Source organism: Stegostoma tigrinum, chromosome 35, assembly GCF_030684315.1.
Source record: "Stegostoma tigrinum isolate sSteTig4 chromosome 35, sSteTig4.hap1, whole genome shotgun sequence".
Taxonomy (NCBI): Eukaryota; Metazoa; Chordata; class Chondrichthyes; order Orectolobiformes; family Stegostomatidae; genus Stegostoma; species Stegostoma tigrinum.
This window is the reverse complement of record NC_081388.1, coordinates 21,473,068-21,499,547: the sequence shown is the minus strand read 5'-3', so window position 1 is coordinate 21,499,547 and position 26,480 is coordinate 21,473,068. Positions and strand designations below refer to the sequence as shown.

General features: G+C 41.1%; 1 protein-coding gene across 4 annotated transcripts in view; it reads left to right on the top strand.

Annotated features, from left to right (window-relative positions):
* The window catches only part of LOC125447460 (voltage-dependent P/Q-type calcium channel subunit alpha-1A-like), a 606,466-nt gene that overhangs the window by 545,043 nt on the left and 34,943 nt on the right, over positions 1-26,480 (top strand). For all 4 annotated transcript variants that reach the window (XM_048521818.2, XM_059639809.1, XM_059639808.1 and 1 more), the window contains exons 42-43: positions 3,634-3,769; positions 14,693-14,806. In XM_048521818.2, coding sequence (XP_048377775.2) covers positions 3,634-3,769; positions 14,693-14,806 — 250 coding nt within the window. The remainder of the gene's footprint in view (positions 1-3,633; positions 3,770-14,692; positions 14,807-26,480) is intronic.

The following is a 26,480-nucleotide window of genomic DNA, read 5'->3' as shown; positions in this document are numbered from 1 at the left end:
GGCCAATTGTACAATTTGTAATTGTATTTTAACTTTGTACAATCTCCTGCCTTACTAAAATAAAGAACTGTGACACTGGAGATCTGGAATAAAAAAACTTTGCTGGAGAAACTCAACAATTCTGGCAGCATCTGTAGAGAGAGAAACATACTTAATGTTTCGAGTCTGAAAATGACTTCTTCAGAATTTCCACTAATTCTGTTTCTCTCTCCATTAATGTTGCCAGACCTGCTGAGTTTCTCCAGCACTGTCTGTTTTTATTACTGACTTAATATTGATCAGGATGATGCACAGAAGTACATGTTTAATTCTTCACTTTTTAGGTCTGTAATTTACTCCTGTTCATTTTTCTTTTTCCACCTCATCCTACTGGATTAAAAACTATTCTCAGAGTTAAGAGAATGGGATGGCCTGACTCCGTTCAATCACCTTTGATTTGATTGATATTATCATTTACCTGAACTTCTAAGAAACAAATTGGTCCGTACATGAAAGGAAATCCTACCCGTCATCCTACACTTGTGTATATTTCAGAATTAGTCAAAACTGTGAATTGTATCTGGCTCTGATAGTTGGAGCTGTGATTTGAATTTTCATTTCCTCGTTGGTATTGGTAGACCCTACTTAGTAAGGATTGTATTTATAACTGAATCTCTGAACTGGGATTTAAATTCAGTCCCTAGTTAGTGTTGTAATATATACTCAAGGGCCTGGTTAGCATCATGGCAATTTATGGTACAGAAGAAGGCCACTCTGATCATTGTGCCTGTGATAATGGGAAAGTGCTTTCCCACCTAATCCTACTTTCCAGATCCTATTCCACAGACTGCAAGCTACAGCACTTCAAATGCATACCCAAGTGTCATTTTCAAATGTGATGAGAGTTTCTGTCTCTCCATGCTCTTTGGCAGTGAGTTCCAGACCAGCATTCACTCAAAATGAAACAAATTTCTCTGCAACTCCATGTAATTCTTCTCTCAATCATTTTATACACAATTTTGCTAGTTGGTTCTGTGATTACTACTTCCTGGTTGAACTTGAGAGACAAATTTTATCTGTTGATAATGCAGCAACTGTATTCAAATTCAGGGGAGGCAATGGCATAGTGATGACATCACTGAACTAGTAATCAAAAACACAAGACTAATTTTATGGGGGCACGGGTTCAAATCCCATCATGGCAGGTGCTGAAATTTGAATTTAATAAAAATCTGGAATAAAAAGCTGGCCTCATGCAATGACAGTCAGCGATCATAAGAACTCATCTAGTTCATTGATAACCCTTAGGAAAGAAAATCTGCCATCATCACCTGCTCTGACTGACATGTGACTCCAGGCTACAGCAATGTGATTGACTGTAAGCTGACCTCTTGGCAATAGGGATGGACAATAAATGCTAGCCTAGTCAGTGACACCCACAGCCCATTAACAAATAAAACAAATCCTGTATTTCTGGTTGAAATAACAGGAGTGGATACTCCTAAATAGTAGCAGAAAATGTATAGCTTAGAGACAACTCATCTGTTCTATGCTGGTTTCTACGCTGTATGCTGGGCTCTTTCCATGAGCATATGCTTCTGTTTCTTTCTCTGTCATATGAATGTGTGAGTTTCCCTCAAGTTAATTTACATTATTCACCTCAACCACTCCATGAAGTAGACAGTTCCACTATCTTCCTGTTTTTTTCTCCAAATACTTGCATATTTAAAACAATGGTTTGATTATTAACACATAATGTAATGAAATTCATCTAATAATAAACTGTAATAACAGGATGCAGTGAACTACTTTATTGAATGAACAAGGTTGTGATTCACAGTAATTCTTGTGTGAGAAATTAAGGTGATAGCTTCCCTTATAAGGCTTATTAAAAATAACTGCTACTCAAAATGCTGTTAACAGAATGAACATTAAGGTGTTGTCAACATAATTGCTTAACATTGACATTAAATTCAATGTTGCACATGCCAAGTAATAAACTTGCACTGTGGTTGTAGCATTGTAGAAGTAATTCCACCTGTTGCAGTGTTTAATGACATTCATGCATTATGGTGACATGCTGTAAACAGCTTCTTAAGTACCATTTTTACTCAACAGAGATTTCAAAAAAGGAGTTTGGATCACACTGATCTATGAATCGCAATCAAAATGACATTGGCTATTGCCCACTTTACATTTTGGTTTGCAGATTTCTGTTGTTGGACTGTGGTGCTCCCAGGTGGGCAGAGCTTATACCAGACGAGGTTTTTGTTTCAGATTGCTGTTCAACAACACCCTACTGAAAACTTCACTTTTTAATACACTCATGGAATGGAGCCCTCACTGACTCATGGAGTGGAGACTTGCTGGCAAGGCCAGCATTTATTCCCATCCCTAATTGCCCTTGATAAGATGGGGATGAGCTGCTGTCTTGAACTACTGTAGTTTGATTGTGGAATTGGATGGTGCTGCTGAAGCCTTGTTAAGTTTATAAAGTGTATCATGCAGATGTTTGTGCTGCAACCATGGTGCACCAGTGTTGAAGGTGAATATTTGAGTGTGAATGTCAGGTGAAGACATAGTGCATCTTAAACGTGCAACAGGCAGCAAGTCTTTTGACACTGTCCATTCTCATGCACAGAGATCAGTCATTTGGGCAATATGGCAAAAAATTGTCATTGCCCTGAGGTCCTGAGCCAACAAAACCTGCACAAGTAATCAGGCAAGACAGTTTTGGAGGCAGAAGGGTGGAAGAAAGAAGTTTCCATAGAGAGTATAGTATTTTGAAATAATGAAGACTTACCAAAATGAAATGATACAGTTTCTAACTGTGATCCACTTTGTGCCTGGTTTCACCTTTTGAATAATGCCTTTATGAGAAGGCAACAAAAGTGAGGTTTGCTGTTCTTCCACAATGCCCTAAGCCATTTGCAATGACTGGTTTCAAATAAGAATAGGTAAAACTTTTAAGAGAGACCAAAAGGGAATGGGAGATAAGTACATCCACACTTTTCCTAAGAAAATAAGAAAGCAAGAAACAAGAAAACAAGAAGCCTGTGAGTCTCATTCAATCACCAATATTACATTAATTAGCCTTTTGATTATCTCTTTGTCTTGTCATGACTTTCTAATGATTTATGATTTTCTAGTTTCGAGGACTTCCTACTGTTCCTGTTTTTTTCCAGATTTTCACCATTTTAAAAAAAGTACTTTGTTACATTCATCTTAGTTGCAAAGTTAACCTGAATGTTACTCTGCTCAATATTGATATCCCATACCTTAATGAATCCACAGGAAATAAATCATTGCCCTGAAGCAAAGTCAGTGAAGCAGGAAAGCTTCATATATTAAAAACACCTGATGCAAGATGAATTAGGAATTTCCCTGAAATGTTCCTCTTTCCGGACACTCTCAATGCACTAGTAGTTTCACTGCAAAACCTCACGCACAAGTGAAATTCCTCTTTCAATTACTGTTTCAATAAGAATCTCATCCCCAATTAGTTTTAGCATTACTGGAGGGGCAAAAACCTGTTGCTTGAAGGTCTTTCGTATGTGACTGGACAGATGATATCTCTTATATTCTTCCAAGTATTGAATTCTGTGTTTTTTCTTTATTAATGTTCTTTTTAAAACACAATTTCTCTTCCCAAAGTGCACAAGATGGGATTATGAAGGAGAGTCAATCTTGGGTCACAGACCGAGCCCAAAAAATGTTTCAGAAGACAGGGGCTTGGAGTCCTGAAAGAGGTCGGTCAGAAGAAATGGAAGACACTCGACCAAGCTCCCAGGTATAAATCAGCAAAACACATCTCACAGTGTTATTGCTTGGTATCAAAACATTCGAATGATTTCATTTTTGTAATTATGTATTTCAATCCTGGCTAAATTTGCTGGTCACACCTTTACTGAAATCTACTAGTTTGAGACTGGTACATTCACAATAGTTTCAATGCATTTTATTGGCAGAATCAGAAAACACTGGCTTCTACAGCTGTATATACCTATTATATCATGTTCCTCTTTCCCTGCAGACCATTTATAACCTTACATCAGGTTCAACAGTCTGGAGCCTTCTAATATACAGAACTCTGTTCAAGGACTTTTGAATGCCCAACAAATATTTATATCTTTCTCAACTATTTGTTTCTTTATTATTTTTCACGCCTTATTTAACTGTAACAAATAAAACCATTGCTCAGCTGAGATACACAGTAATTATGTGCTGTCCACTCCCTGCACTGTCATTCAACAGCGAGACTGTGGTTTCTGTACTTTTTGTATGACTTATATCACTCTGGGCTCTTTCTATGACTGTCATGCAAATAGGGAGATTTTATCAATTTGAGACTTGAAATATCATTAGTCATCATCATCGTTAAAACACTGTTAGTTTGTGTAATTAGACATTCTCATTTGATGATAAGAAATGAAGAAATTCCCTCTAAAACTCTGCAGAGTATTTGTACTTCATAAAAGGAAGGGCATTTATTTAATGCCTCATAACATCTAATTAGAATGTATCATTTAAAGTGGTTTACTTTGAAATATAGTGATTGTTATTGTGTAGACAAGTATGAACACTGCTTTATACAAGCAACAGGATGCCTCTTTTATGCTGGTTTTATTTGAGGCAAAAGTGCTGATCAGGATAACACTCATATAGTTGACAATCTATAAGTTTATTTGGTTCATTGCCACCATCAGCTAGAACGCAGGAGAGCAGATGACTAAGGTACACGAGTGACAATCAGCATGTCTGGCATAAAGGAGCACAGCGATACATCATTCTGTGCAAATTAAAGCACTATGCCACAGATTAGTCTTTCAGACTTTTCAGCAGTGTGTCATAAACGCGATATATTTTATGTTAATATACCACAGACAGATTACCCATGGTGTTGCTCATAGTTAGTCACATGATACTGTTTTATATGGAGCATTGCAAATAATGTATTACAGCAAATGTGATTCTTACAGAAAATGAATGGTGTACAAAAATATACTTCTATGAGAAGTTAAAAATCTACATGTCCTTTGTTCATTATAAACTCCTAAGTGCGCTTTATAATGGAAATTGCATAATTATAAACTGTTTAACTTCCGGTTGTGGTGTTGTACTATATTCTAGGAAATAAATAACATCATATGATATATCTGAAATAGCGCCTCTAACGGCAGCCTTTGACAATAGTACTGCCTCTCACTGAGTCAGGCATTGCAGGAGATCAGTATCCTTGACTTTCATCCCGTTATGTCAACCATGTCTCCCTGATTGGATCAGATTAACAGCCCTGAATCAGGGAACTGCTATCCTATGATGTCGAGCTGACTGATCTTGTTACAATCACTACAATATCAATCTCATATACTGGTGAAGGAATCCCTGATAGCAACAAGATAATAAAATGTGAGGCTGGATGAACACAGGGAGTAACTATAACTCTCTTATGAGATCGCATAGTTGCCCACTATGACGTTTTGACGTATTTTTGGCGCATAGTGCATGTCGTGCCTCCCCATTGGCCCTGCCGGTAAGCCCATCAGTCCTGGCTGCTGGGTGACCAAACGACCAGAAAAAGTACGAGACGGCCGTGGTCTGCGCAGACCAATCCTCAAAAAACCAGTATGATTTTTCCAGTGTCTCTGGAGCAGTCCAGCTGGGGAGCGTCCCGGATAAACAACCCCCCCCCCCGTAGCCTCGTCTACAACCACGAACTGTGATAAGTCATTAGGTTGTACATGTTTAAAACCCGCAATAAGGTCCATCTCGGTCCAGACCGAGACAGCGACCTTGAGACATTACCTCCTGCCTTACACGGAGCTGAGACTGGTCACCCCTCCCAGGGGGCTGGCTCACCCTGTAACGGATGACATAGATAATGTTGTAGAAGGCACCACAAGGGCTGCCCACCCTGCGGTTGAGATAAGCATAATCACCCAAACCTTCTACAATAAAAGTTATCGAGACACGAAGCAGGGCGCAGACGAAAATACCATAAATGAGACTGGCGATGAAACAGCTGATGCAACTGCCTTCTTGGAAGGAGTCGTAATCGAGCCAGTATGTGACGGAATGTCCATCTCGGAGGTAATCATCCACTATCCCGTCGATGGGCTGTTCTGCAAGGACTGCAACACCCTCTTCCCCACGGTGAGCCTGTTCAAGATCCATATGACTGAAGTGCACGGAATAAAGAACAGCCGAACAAAATGTTCACGCTGCGATAAGGCAGGGGAATACCATTCAATAGCCTGCCATTATCCCAAATACAAAGGAACAAAACAACCCCCAACCGGGGACTTTGCATGCAGCGCGTGTGATCAACGGTTTTCAACACAGTCAGGCCTTGGTCAACACGAGAGGCAGGCACCCGGTTCTACGGAATGACAAACGCCTCAAACCGGCACCCAAAGTCAAGGGCAAACCTGGGAGAAGCTACTGCGTATGGTCACAGGAGGAGGTGGCACTCCTGAGGGAACTGGAGGCGAGATTTGCAGGATGCAAATTTATAAACAAATCCATCGCAAGCATCCTTAAAACTAAAACACCAAAGCAAATCTCAGACAATCTCAGGCTCCTGGCAAACACCCCGACGGAGGTCCAGACCACTTGCGAGCCAACAATTGACTCACACGATTCTGAGGCAGAGAGTGTCCAGGAGAATTCCGATGATCAAGCCCAATGCCAAAGAGCCAGTCGAAAAACACCGGCTTCGATCCCTAAACATCGGGACGTAGATGACCAGCTTACACAAGCTGAGGAGCTCTTGAGCGTGAGGAATGACTCGGACACACTTGCCCTCGGAATCGGACTAGTGGAAAGCATTACCGACCTACTAATGAATAGTAGGAAAAGACAGGACAAAAACAAGAGGCCTCAAAAAGATCGGGCCAAGAAAGACAAAAAACCCGGTAGCAATACCGGAGCCAAAAAACAGTGGGCAGCAGGTAAGGCGCTGTTTAGAGCAACACAGCGGCTTTACAAAACCAACCGGAGTCAGCTAGCTCACGAGATCATGGGGGCGCCGACCTCATCCGCTTGTCCTCTCTCAAAAGAGGAATTGGAGACATGCTTCCGTGAGAAACTGTCTGCACCAAACAAGAAATCGAACATCAATAAGTATGCCCCATACACAGGCAAAGTCGATGACGGGTCCTTGATGAAACCCAACGAGGTAGAGGAGGTCGAGGCGGCCATCAAGGGGATAGACGAGAATAGTGCCGCTGGACCAGATGGCCTGAAACTGCAGGACATAAGAACACTCCATGAGGAGGAGGAAACTCGTCTACCCCACCTCTTCTCCTTATGGCTAAAGTCAAGCACGATCCCCGATTCACTAAAAAAGAGTCGAACAGTCCTGATTCCTAAGTGCGAGGATAAGGAACGCTTGAAAAGCATTGATAACTGGCAACCAATAACCATCGGTCCAATGCTACTCCGGCTGTTCACGAAAATAATGGCAAAACGCCTGAGTGAAACAGTCAAAATAGGCCCCAGGCAAAAAGGGTTTCTAGCAGCCACTCCCAGATGCAATGAAAACATTGTTATCCTCGAAAATATCATCAAGAGAGCAAAATACAATCGTAAGGACCTCGCAGTTGTCTTTGTTGATCTAGCGAAAGCGTTCGACTCGGTTGGGCACAAACTATTGATCAAATCTCTGCAAAGAATGCAACTACCCAAAGCCTTTGTAAGTCTCAATGAAGACCTATACACTGGCAACACAACAGTGGTGGAAGGGAACGGTAACTCTACCACCCCAATAACCATTGAGAGGGGCGTAAAGTAGGGCGACCCACTCTCACCAATACTATTTAACATTGCTTTGGATCCGTTGGTGTGCTCTCTGGAGAGGGCCAAGTCAGGGGTCTCCATGCCCCTGGGCGGCAGAAGAGTCAACTGCTCGACTTTGGCCTTCGTGGATGACATCGCCCTTCTAAGCGACTCACACACTGGTATGGCTAGGAACCTGAAGCTGCTCCAGGCATACTGTGACCATACAGGCCTCAGTATTAACACAGCGAAGACGAAGGGATTCCACTTCACTTTTAAAAGGAAAACCTTCTTGTACAATCACTTCGCAAACTGGAAGCTACGGGACGAATCCATAGCCTACATACCCCCAGGCGACACAGTAAATACCTGGGTGCCCGCATCGATCCATGGGCAGGTGTGGCAGAAGGGGAGTGGGAGGAGAAGCTTAAGTCCTGGGTTAAAGGAATACAGGCAGCACCTCTCCAACCATGACAACGGTTGGAGATCCTAAAGGTACATGTCATCCCCAGATTGTACTTCCATCTGATCCTGACAGAAGCATCACAGACTACTCTTATAAAGCTGGACCAAATAATCCGGAACGCCACCAAAGAATTCCTACACCTACCACCTCATACCGCAGACAGAATGCTATACGCTAGCGACAGGAACGGTCAACAAATTGTTTCTCAACAAATGTCCATGTAAGTGCTGCCATTCAAAAGTAGACCTAGAACTCAATGAAATTCACCCCAAAAATTACTAAATGAGACTACATCACAAGAATAAGTCATGCCGTGTTGTGATTTCAAGACCTTTAATCTCACCACATGGGTATTGTTCTCACAATCTTCAGTGGTAACTGTGCCACTTACACCATCCAGTTCAATTCTAACTTGTACTTATTCCTAGGTTACCGTTGTTCTCTGTGTCACCTATGTTACAAAGCTCATATAAGAATACAAAATTACATAATAAAGGGAGGCAATGGCATTGTGGTATTATTGCTGAGCTGTTAATCCAGGGACCTAGGTATAATGTTCTGGGGACCTGGGTTCAAATTTCACTATGGCAGATGGTGGAATTTGAATTCAATAAAAATCAGAATTAAGAGTCTAATGATGACCATGAATCCATTGCTAATTGTCAGAAAAACCCTTCTGGTTCAGGGAAGGAAACTGACATCCTTACCTGGTCTGCTTACATGTAACTCCAGACTCACGGCAATGTGGTTGATCCTTAACTCCTCGCAGGGATGGGCAATAAATGTTGGATTACCCAATAACACCCTCATCCCTTGAATGAATATTTTTTAACAAGTCTCAAAGCAATTTGTTCTGTGAAGTGCTTTCAGATTACAACAATGAGGTGAGGTACTCTAGAAATCTAATCTGCTTGTTGTATGTCAATGTTAATGTGACTTCAGTTACAGTCCAAGGGCAGTACTTATACTACCCGAAGTCCTATGATTGAATAGCTACATTGCCACAAGAGAGATTGACATCTGTCTTGGTGCTTAGTAGGAGATAGGTTCTGCTCACCAGTACAAAACCAAAAGTATTCATCTGTGTATACTTGTTTATAAATTCTTCTCACAAAACCAATTAACTGACTACTTTGACAATACTGTCACACTTCACATTGGTACTTAGAAGCTAAACATTTAACCTTAAAAGCAAATTATCACAAAGACCAAAGTACATTCCAGCCAAGGAACAGGCCCTTCAACCCACCATGCCTGCACTGACACATGATGCCTTTCCAAACCAAAAACTCCCTGCATCTACGGGGTCCACTTCTCTCTATTCCCTGTCTATTCATCTATCTGACCAGACGCCTCGTAGAATTAGAATATCCTTGAATTTCATGTGTACTCAAGTACAGATGTACAGAAATACAGTGAAAAGCTTTACAATGTTACCTGTTATGGCACCATCGTACGTACAAGTACCTTGGTACAAATTTTGGCTATAAAAAGAGGAATGAAAATAAAAGGTATCAGAGATAATGGGAACTGCAGATGCTGGAGAATCCAAGATAACAAAGTGTGGAGCTGGTTGAACACAGCAGGCCAAGCAGCATCTCAGGAGCACAAAAGCTGACATTTCAGGCCTAGACCCTTCATCAGAGAGGGGGATGGGGAGAGGGCTCTGGAATAAATAGGGAGAGAGGGGGAGGCGGACTGAAGATGGAGAGAAAAGAAGATAGGTGGAGAGGAGAGTATAGGTGTGGAGGTAGGGAGGGGATAGGTCAGTCCAGGGAAGACAGACAGGTCAAGGAGATGGGATGAGGTTAGTAGGTAGCAAATGGAGGTGTGGCTTGAGATGGGAGGAAGGGATGGGTGAGAGGAAGAACAGGTTAGGGAGGCAGAGACAGGCTGGGCTGGTTTTGGGATGCAGTGGGTGGAGGGGAAGAGCTGGGCTAGTTGTGTGGTGCAGTGGGGGGAGGGGACGAACTGGGCTGGTTTAGGGATGCGGTGGGGGAAGGGGAGATTTTGAAGCTGGTGAAGTCCACATTGATACCATTGGGCTGCAGGGTTCCCAAGCGGAATATGAGTTGCTGTTCCTGCAACCTTCGGGTGGCATCATTGTGACACTGCAGGAGGTCCATGATGGACATGTTGTCTGAAGAATAGGAGGGGGAGTTAAAATGGTTCACGACTGGGAGGTGCAGTTGTTTATTGCGAACCGAGCGGAGGTGTTCTGCAAAGCGGTCCCCAAGCCTCCGCTTGGTTTCCCCAACGTACAGGAAGCCACACCGTGTACAGTGGATGCAGTATACCACATTGGCAGATGTGCAGGTGAACCTCTGCTTAATGTAGAAAGTCATCTTGGGGCCAGGGATGGGGGTGAGGGAGGAGGTGTGGGGGCAAGTGTAGCACTTCCTGCGGTTGCAGGGGAAGGTGCCGGGTGTGGTGGGGTTGGAGGGGAGTGTGGAGCTGACATGGGAGTCACGGAGAGAGTGGTCTCTCTGGAAGGCAGACAAGGGTGGGGATGGAAAAATGTCTTGGGTGGTGGGGTCGGATTGTAGATGGCGGAAGTGTCGGAGGATGATGCGTTGTATCCGGAGGTTGGTGGGGTGGTGTGTGAGAATGAGGGGGATTCTCTTAGGGCGGTTGTGGCGGGGTGTGAGGGATGTGTTGCGGGAAATGCAGGAGACACAGTCAAGGGTGTGCTCGACCACTGCGCGGGGAACCATTTTAACTCCCCCTCCCATTCTTCAGACGACATGTCCATCACGGGCCTCCTGCAGTGCCACAAGGATGCCACCCGAAGGTTGCAGGAACAGCAACTCATATTCCGCTTGGGAACCCTGCAGCCCAATGGTATCAGTGTGGACTTCACCAGCTTCAAAATCTCCCCTTCCCCCACCACATCCCAAAACCAGCCCAGTTCGTCCCCTCCCACCACTGCATTCCAAAACCAGCCCTGCCTGTCTCTGCCTCCCTAACCGGTTCTTCCTCTCACCGATCCCTTCCTCCCACCTCAAACCGCACCTCCATTTCCTACCTAGTAACTTCATCCCACCTCCTGGACCTGTCCGTCTTCCCTGGACTGACCTATCCCCTCCCTACCTCCCCACCTATACTCTCCTCTCCACCTATCTTCTTTTCTCTCCATCTTCGGTCCGCCTCCCCCTCTCTCCCTATTTATTCCAGAACCCTCTCCCCATCCCCGTCTCTGATGAAGGGGCTAGGCCCGAACGTCAGCTTTTGTGCTCCTGAGATGCTGCTTGGCCTGCTGTGTTCATCCAGCTCCACACTTTGTTATCATGAAAATGAAATGTAGTTGCATTACTTTGCAGAAATGAGACATGGTGGAAAGGATAGTCATTACAGTCAAATAAACAAATTACACATAAACATTACATTTCAGTAGCTAAGCGCAGGGGCTTCTACTCGTGGTCTGACCACCCAAGCCAGGCCCCAGTCCAATAACCATGCAGCTCTAAGCCTCCAGTTCACTCCGCACTGGTTCTCAGCTGCTCCAAGGTAAGTTTTCTCTGGGACTGTTACCTCGCACCGGCCTCTGCTCCAGGATTTGATTCCCCTCGTGGGCCCTTAGCAATTATTTATTAAAAATGAAAAGATGCCTTTTTTTTCACTGTGGCTGGTTGGAGGAAGAAAGCCCTGAATCTTCCTTAACCAGAATGGGTTGAACCCTTTTCTGTTATCATTAAACAGATCCACACGTTAGCCACCTAGTTAAGTGGCCACAGTTCTACTCATAATTCCTAAATATTAAAATTGGCACCAAAATGGCATTTTTGTGAAGCATAGTGAAGAAGGAAATGTCTATTTGGCACCAGTAGAGATTAGAAAACATTTTTCTCATACAGCAGATGGAACATGAATATGACCGGCCACCGAGCAATCTTTACAATTCCAGATGGGGTTCCCCCTAATGTGTGTGCTTCTGCGTAAGAAGGGAATAACTAACTCCATTTCTGAATTCACCCACTCCTCAGGTGATCTCAACAGGTTAATTTTAAAAGGATCCCTTCCCTTATTGATACCTTTTCCCAATCCAGTCTACTTTAAAAGGAGTCCCGTTAACCTTTCTTGAGTTAAAAAATGTGCAGGTATATTATCTATTAAATGTGTGAAAAGATATTTAAACTTGACATACATACTTGCAGATTATAAATGGGAATTGTGTATCAAGATAACAATTCAAAAGATATGCAAGTTATCCTTTGGGTTCTGTGTAGAAAAAGATGGGGGAATGTTGTGGCTGATAATTTGGATGATTCTAATAATGATGAAGTCAGTAGTGAAGCGGTTGATTTCAAGACTCCTGGCTGTGCAGTTTGCTGGCAGGTTTTAGGCTATTTCTTCCCTGATGGTTACTTCAATGGCTTGCCTGGCTTCCAGGATTTATAGGAAGAGAACATCTTTCTTTATCTTCCACACAGTATTGGTCTAATGGCGTCTTCAAACTGTGAATTCACAGCACAGTAAACCACACCGGTACATTGTCAGTCTAAAACATGCATACCATGGATTGCAGTTGGTTCTTCACCCTTTTTTGTATACTCCTAGAAGAATAAAATTTAAATATGTCTGCAGTTTGGATCATAATCTGCAGGAGATGGCTTTCTGCAGAGGGATTGGGGTAGTCAATTCCTCCTTACCACTTCTTTTTTGACCTCTCAGTTTAAAATTTCCCTCACACTCTAAAGGTGGCTCATGCCATGGGCTCAGACAGAGCTTTGCCAGACGGCCACTGAAATTACAGTCATCATTTGACAATATATCCTGTTTTTAAAAATGTTGTGTTTAAAATTTGATGTATCCATGAGTAATTTGGGGTTATAATCCAATGTTCTGACAACATTACTTTGTGTTATGATCCTGGCTGATGATAATAGTGACCAGTTTGGATTCCTGGGTGAGACCAGGTTTGTTGGACCATAAGTTTTGTTTTTGTTTTTGTTTGCTGTGAGATCAGCATTGAAACTATTCACAAGAATCTTCCAATCTACTTTTTATAAATGAGCATAAAAATTTATTACACAAAAGTAAAACATGAACTGTGTTACACTATATACAAGATCTATTTGAAGACGTCTTATTATGAATATCACTCTGGCAGACTTACATATACTCAGACCTCAGAGGACAGGCACCCCTCCCACCACATAAAGCTTCTTGTTTAGCTGGCATGGCTGTTATTTGTTTCTGGAGCTTTCACTTTCTTCTTACTGACTTCAAAGCACCTTGGGAGTACATACCCTGAATTTTCCCTGTACTGAGCTTCAAACAGTTTTCTGGCTGGCCTTCTGACTGGCTTAGCATTTCAGCTTCCACTCTCTTGTACCCACACGGTTAGAGATAGACTAACTCACCGACCTTCTGGATGTTTCTATCTCTGTTTCCTTGTGTCATTGGACACCTTTTTGCTGGGCAACTTAGTACTTCTCCCCAGTACTGATGCTTGGACTGCTAAAAAGAGCCCCTCTGCTTCTAAAAACCTCTTGTCTCCGAATGAACCAGTTTCAGACTGAATGTGTTCTAAGGAAGGATTACCGGACCCAAAAGATTAACTCTGTTTTTTCCCTTCACAGATGCTGCCAGATCTGCTGAGCTTTTCCAGCAACTTTGTTTTTGTTCCTGATTTACAGCATCCGCAGTTCTTTGGTTTTCATTCAGTCTGAATGAGCCTGTGTCTCAACCTTCTGCTCCTTCTTTTTGTAAAGCTCACATCAAATACCCTAGCAATGATCTGCCTAGGTGGCTTGCTGTTCATTTATCTAGAGTCACATGATTTATTTGAAATGCTGTTTTATTAATTATTCAAAAATGATTTTCTGACCTCTTTAGAAAAATTAGGATCTTTACTGAAATGATGATTAAAATCAATTCTCTTCCATTTTAGAACTTAATTTTTCAAACCATAGTACTGTACTATGAATCTTCATTGATTGCATCTGTATTTAGGCTGCACTTTTCCTGATCTGAAACTGTTTGATGGTCCCAAGGACAGAAATGAGGAAAATATTCACAAAGCTAATGAAAATGTAAAGACCTAGATCTGAGTTATGAGACCAAGTGGTTAATCCTGTAACTCACTACCTAAAAGCATCGCCACCTTATAGAGTGCAGCAGTTCAAAAAAACCATCAACGCTCACCTTCTCAGGTCAGCTGTGAATTGGCAATAAATTTACCATTGCCAGTGTTGCCTACATCCTGAAAATGCAAAGACAAATCATTTAGTGTATAGATTAATTCTCTAGTGTATGCAACTTCCAAGTTCTAATAAGTCCCCTTTTGTTTGATATTTGTTTATGTCAACTCATTGAGCATGTAGCAGGGTTTACACCTTACAGAATTTTGCTCAGGAATAGTACGAGGAGTAGTACTAGTATGAGGAGCCTTCCAGCTCACTCAATTCCAGCTAAGGCTGACGTTTCCTCCCCCTTTAATACCCCCCCAAATTTGGCTTTGTATTGCAGGCTGTGGAGATGCAAGAAATGGGGAGGGACGGCTACTCGGACAGCGACCATTACCTCCCGATGGAAGGCCACAGTCGAGCAGCCTCCATGCCACGGCTACCTGCAGAAAACCAAGTGAGCTCAGTGAGATGTACTCTGCTGCATCCTGTGTCATGTTCCATTCTTTTTAACTCTTTCAATGCAACCAGTGCCAATGTATTCAATGAGTTCTCATCTAAAAGCATCACAGTGGAAATCATTAAATTATAAACACACCCAAATGAATTACATATTTAAATTAGTTTAAAGAAAGGTAAACTAGTAACAAATAAAATGTTTAAATGGGAATTAACATTAGAAACTTCTATGTTTCAAGCTAGAAATCCCTGTGTTAATTAGCAATCTGTTTAATGAAGAGACATCTAATGTACAACTTTCAAAGACATGGCTTTCATTCAAAGTCTGATGTGAGTATTTTGTTCTTGAAGATTATTTAAAATGTTGTGCAGCTCTCACATTGTGCACCACATTTGTGTGCTGTTAGTAGGATGTTATTAAGTAGGTCCTGTCTGTAAGAGGAATGAATATTTTTTGCCTGAATCTGTGTTGAAGTGCTATTTTTATCAATCAGAGAACCTATATCTTTCAGCCTTTATAAAACCTAAGCCATTAAGCTAGATTTAAGGAAAGACAAGGTGAGGTTTCAAACATGATTCCTAACAAACATAAAAATAATCCTGAACGAAGAAAATGTTAATTCTTTGTGATGCAGCACTGAAAGAGTTAAATTGAGATCATTGTTTTTATAACAGGAATTATGGGCTTTTTCATCTGCATGTTTTCAATTTTCTTTTTTTAAAGTTCTCCACCATAATTCAAGCATCCCTTGAAAGGGATAGCATCTCATTTAGTAATGCTGCAGCAATGCTTTTGATTATCGATGCCATACACTTTCCTCTTAGTGGATGATAGTGGATCTCTAAGATCTTGAACATAATTAACACAATGAAGGCTGTTATCATGATGTTCACCATGGATCTTCAAATCAAGTTTTGCTGACGAAATTACATTGACACAATACTACAAACAGAAAATTGTTGAAAGCATTGTGAAAACAAAGATATTCGACTGAGAAATTATTGAAGCAATGATTTAACAGTTACTTATCTCTTACCCCACTCCTGAAAACGCTGAAAATTAATTGAACTCAGAAAAATCAGTTTGTGATATTAATGAAGGAATGAGTTTGTACTTTTCTGTTTTCAAGAAAATGCCTATGCATGCCTCTGTTAAATTAACCAACAGAGAACACACCACTTACATAGAATTACTTATTATTTCAAGACTTTACATTAAATTTCTCTCTGATGCTAGGGTTGTAAAAATCGTCAGAATTGAGCTTGTTTCTAGTTGATTTGGTGTGGGAGAGAAAATATTTAAAAATTTATCCAGTTTAGTCAATTTGGAAAAATATGGATTTATTAGCAACATCCAGCATGGTTTTATGTGGAGAAGGTTATGTCTTATGACCTTTACTGAGTTTACTGAAGAAGTGGAAAAAATGATTGATGAGGGCTGGGTGGTACGTGTCTTCTATTTGGACTTTAGCAAGACCTTTGACAAGGTTTCTCATTGGCAGGCTGATACAAAAGGTGAAGTCACATGGGATCCACAGTGAGTTGTTAAGATGGGTACAGAACTGAATGTTTTACAAACAGTTCACATTACAGAAGAGGAAATTCAGGAGATCTTAGAGACTATAAAGGTGGATAAATCTTGGGGACCTGATCTAATGTATCCCAGAATGTTATGGGAAGTAAGAGAGGAAATTGCAAGACCCCTTGCAGAAATATTTGCGTCATCTATAACTACAGGTGAGGTGCCTGATGACTGGAGGGTGGCCAAGATTGTACCTTTGTTTAAGAAAGGTTGTAAGGGAAAACCGGGGTACTATAGACCTCTGAGTCTGAACTCGGTTATGGGTAAATTGTTGAAAGTGTTTATAAAAGATAGGATCTATTAACATTTACAGAGGCAACATTTGATTCGAGAAAGTCAGCCTGGTTTTGTATGAGGAAAATCATGTCCCACAAGCTTGACAGAGTTTTTTTGAGAAAGTTACCAAAATGGTTGATGAGGGCAGGGCAGTGGGCGTCATTTATTTGGATTTTAGTAAAGCCTTTGACAAGGTTCCACATGGTAGACTAATTAGTGAAGCTAGGTCACATGGCATTCAGAGTGAGCTTGCCAATTGGATACATAATTGGCTTAATGGCAGGGGACAGAGAGTGGTGGCGGAGGGTTGCTTTTCAGTCTGGAGGCCTGTGACCAGCAGTGTTCCAAAGGGATCGTTTCTGGGCCCTCTTTTGTTTATCATTTATATAAATGGTTTGGATGAGAATATGGAGGTGTGGTTAGTAAGTTTGCAGATTACATCAAAATTGGTGGCATTGTACACAGTGAAGAAGGTTTTCTAAGATTACAAAGAGAGCTTGATCAAATGGATCAAAGGACTGAAAAATGGCAGATAGAGTTTAGTCTGGATAAATACAAGATATTGCATTTTGGTGCAACAAGCAAGGGTAGGGCTTATACAATTAATGATAAGCCCTTGGGTAGTGTTATAGAACAGAGGGAGGTAGTTCAGGTACAAAAGTTTGCGTCACATACAGACAGGATGGTTAAATGAAGGCACACTTGCCTTCGTTGCTTTGAGTATAGGAGTTGGTACATTATGTTGACGTTATACAGGACATTGGTGAGGTCTGTTCTGGAATATTGTGCCCAGTTCTGGTCACCTTGTTATAGGATGAAATTCTCTAAGATGAGATTTACCCCCTTAAAATTAGAGGGCGTAAATTTAAAACTGAAATGAGATGACATTTCTTCAGCCAGAGAGTGGTGGGCTTGTGGAATTCATTGCCACGGAGTGCAGTGGAGGCCGGGACGTTGGATGCCTTCAAGGCAGAGATCAACAAATTCTTGATCTCAAAAGGAATCAAGGGCTACGGGGAGAGTGCAGGGAAGTGGTGTTGAAATGCCCATCAGCCATGATTTAAATGGCGGAGTGGACTTGGTGGGCCGAATGGCCTTACTTCCACTCCTATGTCTTATGGTCTAAGATGGGGAATTTCAAGACTAGGGGGCACATTTTTAAAGTAAGTGGAGAGAGTTTTTAAAAAGCCATAAGGCAGATTTTTACACAGGGTGGTTCACATGTGGAATGAGGAAGTGGTGGATATGGGTACAATTACAACATTTAACAGACGTTTGGATGGATATGGGCGAGGAGCAGGAAGGAAGGACTAATTTAATTTTGGATTATGTTCACCATGGACTGGTTGGACGAAAATGTCTGTTTCCATGCTGTATGATTCTATAGAAGACAGAGTATAGCAGTGGAAGGGTATTTTTCTGACTGGAAATCTGTGACCAGTTCTGTTCTGCACACTTCAGTGCAGGGACTTCTGTTGTTTGTAATATCTATAATTGGTTTGGAGGAAGATGTAGGTGGACTGATTAGTAAGTTTATGGATGACACAAAGATTGGGGAGCTGCAGACAGTGAGGAGATTTGCTAGAGAATACAGCAGAATATAGATAGGCTGGAGACGGGTGGAGAAATGGCAGATGAAGTTTAATCTAAGCAAATGTGAATTGATCCATTATGGAAGAACTAATGCAAGATGAAAGTAAATAGTAAATAGTAGAACTTTTAGTAGCATCAGCATACAGAGGCATCTCGATTTATAGTTCCACCGTTCCCTGAAAGTGGCAACACAAGTGGATAAGGTGGTTAAGAATGCATATAGCATGCTTGCCTTCATTGGTCAGGGCATGGAGTTTAAAAATTGGCAAGTCAGTTTGCAGCTGTATATAACTTCAGTTAGGCCACATTTGGAATAGTGTGTATTGTTCTGGTTGCCACATTAACAGAAGGATGTGGAGGCTTTGGAGAGGGTACAGAAATGGTTTCCGTAGATGTTGCCTGGCTTGCAGGGCATTAGCTATGAGGAAAGAGTGCATAAATTTAGCTTGTTTTCACTTGAATGTCAAAGGATGAGGTGTGACCTATGGGAGTTTAGAAAATTATGAGAGGCATGATTAGAATGGATAGGTGGAGTCTTTATCGCAGGGTAGAAATGTCAGTTGCTTGGGGACATAAGTTTAAGATAAAAAGAGGTAAGTTTAAAGGAGATGGAGAGGAGACATAATGGGAACTGCAGGTGCTGGAGAATTCAGGATAATAAAGTGTGAGGCTGGATGAACACAGCAGGCCAAGCAGCATCTCAGGAGCACAAAAGCTGACGTTTCGGGCCTAGACCCTTCATCAGAAAAAAAGGCAGTTTTTTATTAAACTCAGAGGGTGGTAAGTACCTTGAATGTGCTGCCAAAGGAGATGGTGCAGGTGGATAGATTAGCAAAATTTAAGAGGGATCTTGACAGATATATCAATAACAAGGAATGGAGGGAAACAGACCACATAGATGCAAAATGTTTTTAGTTTAGAAAGGCATCTAGTGTTGGGCCTAAGGGCCTACTCCTGTGATGTACTGTTCCTTATTCTTTGTAGATTTCTACAAGTGTCACTGAGTCAGATGATTCTACCTGTTCCACCTTTGGAAGTCCCAAGAATGCAGACCGACTGTCAGTTGACTACTAGGCTGTGATTGTGTGTAGAAACTGGCTAAATTAATTTTTGACTTCCTATCCTCAAAGACACTAAAACCAGTTTTTTGATCCCCTGCATCTTCTTGATTAAAACCAGTTGTATGAGTAAAGACCAAATATTAAACTGAGATATTCTTCTAATTCTTAAAAGTATATGAAAATATATATGTAGCATGATTGCCTCTTCTGCAAATATTCCAATCTAAAATACACTATTATGTGTGGTGATAATAACTTGAAGACACTATCTTTGTTGTTACAAGCCACAATGAACTCTCAATTCCAAAATCATGGAATTGTTTCAGAGATAGTAGGAACTGCAGATGCCGGAGAATCTGAGATAACAAGGTGTAGAGCTGGATGAACACAGCAGGCCAAGCAGCATCAGAGGAGCAGGAAGGCTGACGGCAATTTCTGAAGAAGGGTCTAGGCCCGAAACGTCAGCTTTCCTGCTCCTCGATGCTGCTTGGCCTGCTGTGTTCATCCAGCTCTACACCTTGTTGTCTCAGATTCTCCAGCATCGGCAGTTCCTACTAACTCTGAACAAAAATCTTTGTTGCTTTGAAATTCTTTCACATCCATTTTGGAAATGACTGGGCCTTATCATTCAAGGTTTTGTATTCTCATTATTTTGATTCAAGCTATTATTTATGTTGCCTGATGACTGCAGCTAAACACAAACTTTCTGCATATGTGGTTTGCATTAGTGCATTTTTTTTAACCATGAGGTTTGTACGAAATTAAGATTATTCTGTTTTGTTATTTGCCAGTTGAAAATAAAATTTATGGCCTAATTTTAAATCTGTCAGTGAATGGGCTGTGAGTGGGTTAGAATCAGGCTCTAAGTTCCATGATATCCTGCAAGTAGCTTCTGGCAAGGGCTTTTCTTGTTTAATTGTAGACATTTGGTGGTACAACTTATAGATTGTGAAATTTATTCTTAAAATATATTGCTCAACTGCTAACTTGGGCACTCTTCATTTCTTAAAATAATGCTTCCAAATAGTCATTCAACCATGTATTGATGCAGTAATACCAGTGCTTCTGACAGGAAATAATTGCTAAGTATATTGATGCTTGCCCTTATGAAGAAAAAAAACTTGAAAATAAGTATGATAAAAATTGAAATTTGGTAAATCAGTCAGTTCAATCATTGACCCATCAAATACACTCCAGAAGAGGAGACAGACGCATTCTGTCATAATAGTTATGATTCTTAATTCAAACTAACTTTCTAACTGTGCCTGATCAGATGCAGATATTATGATCTGAGCAGTAAAGATGACTGATAGATTTGAGAATTGAAAATATCCTTCAGATTAAAAGAAAGCTGTGAAGTATATTAAATGTGGATTTTAGCTAGGCTGAAAAGAACAAAATGAACTCTTCTCTAGCTTTGAAGTTTTCCTCTCACCCCTTTTTTCCTTCAGGTGCCTAACCTTACATTTATTTTCACCATCTCTATAGGTTCGCCCTTTCTCTTGGTCTTCTTTTCCTGCTTTCTATTCACAAAAATTCTCTTCATCTTTCTCTCTCATTCGTCCATTCTAATTAATTCTCTCCATATCCTGCTCTATATTTTACTCACTAATGAATATTTTACATCCGTATTTACAAAATTTAAGGGGACAGACACTGTTTTAAAAAGCCCTGGCTAAAGTAGCATGGTGACACTCCCTAGTCCAGCCCACATTCATTCAACCAATTAGAGCATGCTGTGCCTAGTAAAACTGAACAGGCCTAGACTCTTCTTCAGAAAGTGACAACAGCTTTCCTGCTCCTCTGATGCTGCTTGGCCTGCTGTGTTCATCCAGCTCTACACCATGTTATCTCAGATTCTCCAGGATCTGCGGTTCCTACTATCTCTGAAACAATTTTAACCTCACTGCGAAGCCTCTTCGAAGGATGCCGACCTTGAAGAAGTTATCCTCAACCCTCTGGAAAGACTTGAGTGGATCTCTCTCCCGCTGCAACCCTCTCGTAATCTCTTCGGCCTTGAAACTGCTCGACCACGTCCTGAAGCAAACCAGGTACTATAGCCACATTACCTTTCTTAGTACCTGCCTATGGAACCGGATCATCCCCAAAGGACTACAGTCCACATTTAGGCCTTCCCAATTTGGCCCCAACCGTGACAATGTTTACATTCAGAACATTGAGATTCTTCAGAAGTGTTTCTCCCTGTGACTCCTGAAAAACACACTCTCAGCAATGCGCCGGCATCTCCAGGCACTACAATCAAGCCTACCCCAGCTCAGAGCCTCCCTCTCCCAGAACTGGAGAGGACCGCTTCTGTTTTTTTATTCTTTGTAGGATCCACAACCTGAGCTCACAATTCTACTCAGTTTTATTGGATACTAAAAACTGTAAGTACAGTAAAATTACTGGTGCCTGCCACCCAAAGCGGGCTTCCTCCACCCCCCCCCAAAACCCCAACCCTACCTAGGACCTTCCCCACAATGTGCCACCGCCATTGGCCATGTAGCCACTGTTGGAGCAACCATGGATGACGTCCATTTCTGAAGAAGGTACTAGGCCCGAAACGTCAGCCTTCCAGCTCCTCTGATGCTGCTTGGCCTGCTGTGTTCATCCAGCTCTACACCTTGTTATATTGGTAATTTCATTCAGATTGATTTTCGAATACCCCCAGCCACTGTCCAAAATATGCTCTGGGCTTGAATGAGAAGTTTAATACTTGTATTAACTCCTCATTTAAATTGTATAGTGGAATGTACAATGTAGCCTGAAAACAGAAAATGCCCAAAATGTTCATAATTTCTGGCAATATTTGTGCCTACTCCGTTTGTGATTTTTCATCTGTACTGGAGCCAGGAGACATACTTAAGTTACTACCCTCAAGGGGAGGCAGTGGCCTAAACGCAATGTCAGCAGTCTAGGAATCTAGAACATCAAGCTAATGTTCTGGGGACATAGGTTTGAATTCCACCATAGTAAATTATAACATTTGAATTAATTAAAAATTTGAAATTAAAAGTTAGCCCGATGGCAACCATGTAACAATTGTCATAAAAGCTGGTTCACCACTATCCTTCAGGAAAAATTCTGCCTACCTTATCTGGTATGGCTACATTTAACTCCTTGGCTCTTAAGTGCCCTCTGAAATGACATAGCAAGCCACTGAAATCAGGGGCAATTGGTGAACAATTAAACACTTAACCGGAGGTGAAGGCTCTGCAAATATCACCATCCTTAACAATGGAAGAACTCCACATATCAGTGCAAGAGGAATGCATTTGCATTCATCTTAAGCCAGAGATAGCAGGTGGATGGTTCATCTTGATCTCCTCCTGAGATCCTCAACATCCAAGCTTCAACCAATGTGATTCATTCTACATGATAATAAGAAACACCTGAAGACACTGGACACTACAAAGACTGCAAGGACCCTGATAGCATCCAGTAATAATAATGAAGAGTTGTGCTCCAGTATTACTCACTACCACTGCCAAGCTATTTTATTATATTGACGATACTGGCACCTACCTGACAATGTTGATTTGTGCAAAAAAGTAGGACAAATCCAACGCAGTCAATTACTGCACTACCAGTCAATTTAGTTATCATCAACTAACCTCATTATAGCATGGGTCTGAACATGGTCAAAAGAGCCTTACAGGAGAGGTCAGTGTGAGTGACTGACTTTGACGTCAAGGCAGCATTTGACCCAATATTGCATCCAGAAACACAAGTAAAACCAGAGTCAGTGGGAATTGGGGGGAACTTCTCTGCCAGTTGGAGTCAAATCTAGTATGAAGGAAGATGGCTGTGGGAAATCAATTGTCACAGCCGCAGGACATTAGTGCAGGATTTCCTCAGGTCAGTATTCAGCACCATTTGTGATTCCTCATATACTGAAGTAGTCTATGTACATATGCAGCAAGCACTGGACAATATTCAGGCTTAAGGTGATAACTGCCAAGTCATATTTGTGCTACACAAGTGCCAAGCAATGACTATCTCCAAAAAGAGAGAATCTAATCATCGCCCCTTGACTTTACTAATAGAAAATGTCATGGAGCCGTACCCTGGATAAATAGTTATAGTCCGATTCTTTCTAAACCCACAACATTCCAAGATCCCCACATATTTTTCTAAATCAGTTTTTGAAGAAATTCTTAATTGTATTGTTTATTGTTTGACTCAATGAAGCAGTGACTTAATGACCCAAGTTCTTCGTGGATCTCATTGTTCCAACAATAAGGAGTTCCTGTGTTTCAGGAAGATGTTTTATCATTCTGCTATGGCAGTCAGTGCTACCTTTGGTTTCCCCTACTACTTTTCATGACCCTGGGTTTGAGGTTGTTTCATGGCAAACCGTGGAGTCTTGTTGATGTTTCAAAGATGCTTGGACCACTCAATTTTCGAAGGATACTGGAAAAAGCTGATTTATTTTAGGTTTTGTGGAAACACATGGAAGGTTTTTATTTAGAAGAGGTAATTAAAAGGTTACATTGGACATTGAACTTTTTTTAAACAAAGTTTCTTAGAAATTACATGACTGGTAATACCTGCTTGCTTTGATGCCCCTGCTGGGGCTGTTTAGAATAGTGACTGGCTTGGAGATGTGCTTGTTTTTTTCTTGTTCAGTTGGAGAAATGCCTGCTGAGAACAAGCTGCTCAGCTGATCACTCCTATTTCCGAAAAGAAGACCCATTTGTTGAGTTCAATATGAAACCTATTTGTTCTTCTGAAAGAGTGATGAAAGAAACACCTTGACATTGTATATTTTATGAATATGTTAATTAAGACCAAGGCTTGGCCGTTCAGCCCCTTGTGTTTGTCCCATCATTCAATAGGATCATAGGGGATCTGATTATAAACTCAAATCTGCATTTCTACCCACCCCAAACCTTTCACCCTTGCAAAACAAGACTAACTACCTTAAAGGTATTCAGGGACTCTGCTCTTACTCCCTTTTCAGGTAGAGAGTTCCAAAGACTCATGACTCTTTGAAAGGAAAAAAAATCAACTATTCTCTATTTATATTAATGGATGAGCTCTGATATTTAAATAGTGACTCCCTGATTCCAGATTCTCTGTTAACCACTCTCCTGTATAACTATTCAAGCTGTATCTGCAGGACTCCAGATACTAACATGCATGATTAGTGATGACCACAGATGTCAGAACCTCAGCGCAACAAATTCCAGAGCATTCTACATTTTACACTTTTGCTTTCGAAAATAGTTCCTTCACAATATGTTTTCTTCAGAAAGCCAATATCTGCAGGGAATTTTTCTTCTGCTTTTTTCCAGAACTGTGTGAACGTTTGCAGGTGCATTTTGAGAATATCTGGAGAGAAAAGCAATTAGTCTTCCACATTATTGATTGAATATGTTAACCAATTGTTGCATCTCCTTTGAATATGTTTAGTTTGATAACAAACAAATAGTTGTATATTAAGAAACCCCTGGTTGATCAATCTTCTTGTTTGCAATCTAATATGGATAAGAATATAATTAGTCATCTTAGTAACTGGAATAAATATTTATATTATGTGCTGTGACCCATGGAGTAGTGAGACTAGAGCAACAGTATACTCCACCAGTCTCTTTTTTTTTGAACAGTACAGCACAGAACAGGCCCTTCAGCCCACAATGTTGTGCCGACCATTGATCCTCATGGATGCACCCTCAAATTTCTGTGACCATATGCATGTCCAGCAGTCTCTTAAATGACCCCAATGACCTTGCTTCCACAACTGCTGCTGGCAACGCATTCCATGCTCTCACAACTCTCTGCGTAAAGAACCTGCCTCTGACATCCCCTCTATACTTTCCACCAACCAGCTTAAAACTATGACCCCTCGTGCTAGCCATTTCTGCCCTGGGAAATAGTCTCTGGCTATCGACTCTATCTATGCCTCTCATTATCTTGTATACCTCACCCGCGTCAGAAATGAGATGCTTATCAAAACATTTGATGCCAACCATCAGGGCTTATTTTTGCAAATTGTATGGAAAAAGCTTCAGTTGACAGACATCCTGTGAACGAATCGGTCTCTGTTGTAACACTGGGGACACTATAATGCCAATACTAAGGATTCTATCAATATATGAATTTTTGTAAAATCTGAGAAACTGAGATCAAGCTGCTAGCCTTATGAGCAGAGAGTGCCACCTGTTTCTTAAAAAAAGCCTGAAGAAATGTACATTTCAATCCATATTTTAATTTCAGATGAAATTAGATTCTATTTTACACTCATAATTCATGTGGTCAAAGAGTTAACCACTGCAAAATAATGCTGCTTACATATTTTGAAACTCCTTGAATGAGTATCAAGCTTTATGAAGATACAATATGAAAATACAATTAAATAGATAACTTGGATTAATGGATCTGCTTGCAGTGACCAGAAAGATTTTTATTTATGACTTTCACAATGATGACTTGCATAAATAGCATTGCTTAATATTGAAAGCTGCTTTGTCAATATTGTGTAATGCTGTTTGAATAAATTTAGCAAAATGACCTAGTGTGACAGTCTGGAACAGAGATTGACTGTGGGAATATTGGAATAGTAGTCTGGAGATGGATGAGATTCAGCTGTACGTTGAATGGATAGAGACAAAAACAGATAATTTCATAGAGCTGGAAGTAGGTGCTGTATGAATCAGGCACCATTTTTAGATTGAAACTTGATTTTTTTATTGTCTTTGTCATGCTCAATGTCTTTAATCAGTAGTCCAGTAGAAAGATAAAAACTGTTATCCAGATTTTCTACTAAGTCAGGATTGTTCTTAATATTTTCTGAAGAAGGGACCTGACCCAAAAAGTCAAGCTTTCCTGCTCCTCTGATGCTGCTTGGCCTGCTGTGTTCATCCAGCTTCACACCGTGTTATCTCAGATTCTCCAGCATCGGCAGTTCCTACTATCTCTTGTTCTTAATTTTATTCTTTTTGTTTATGGAATGTTGATGTCACTTGCTATGCCAGCACTTATCGGCCATCCTGGACTGCCCTGCTGCAGTGCTTGAGGTGTAGGGACACTCACCGTGCTTTTATGAAGGGAGTTCTTCACCAATTCTGAAGGAAAGTTTAAGATTTTTGTAGGGTCTCTAGCCACACATTCTCATATTGATGATTTATTATATGCCATAAACTGAACCTCTCCACCCG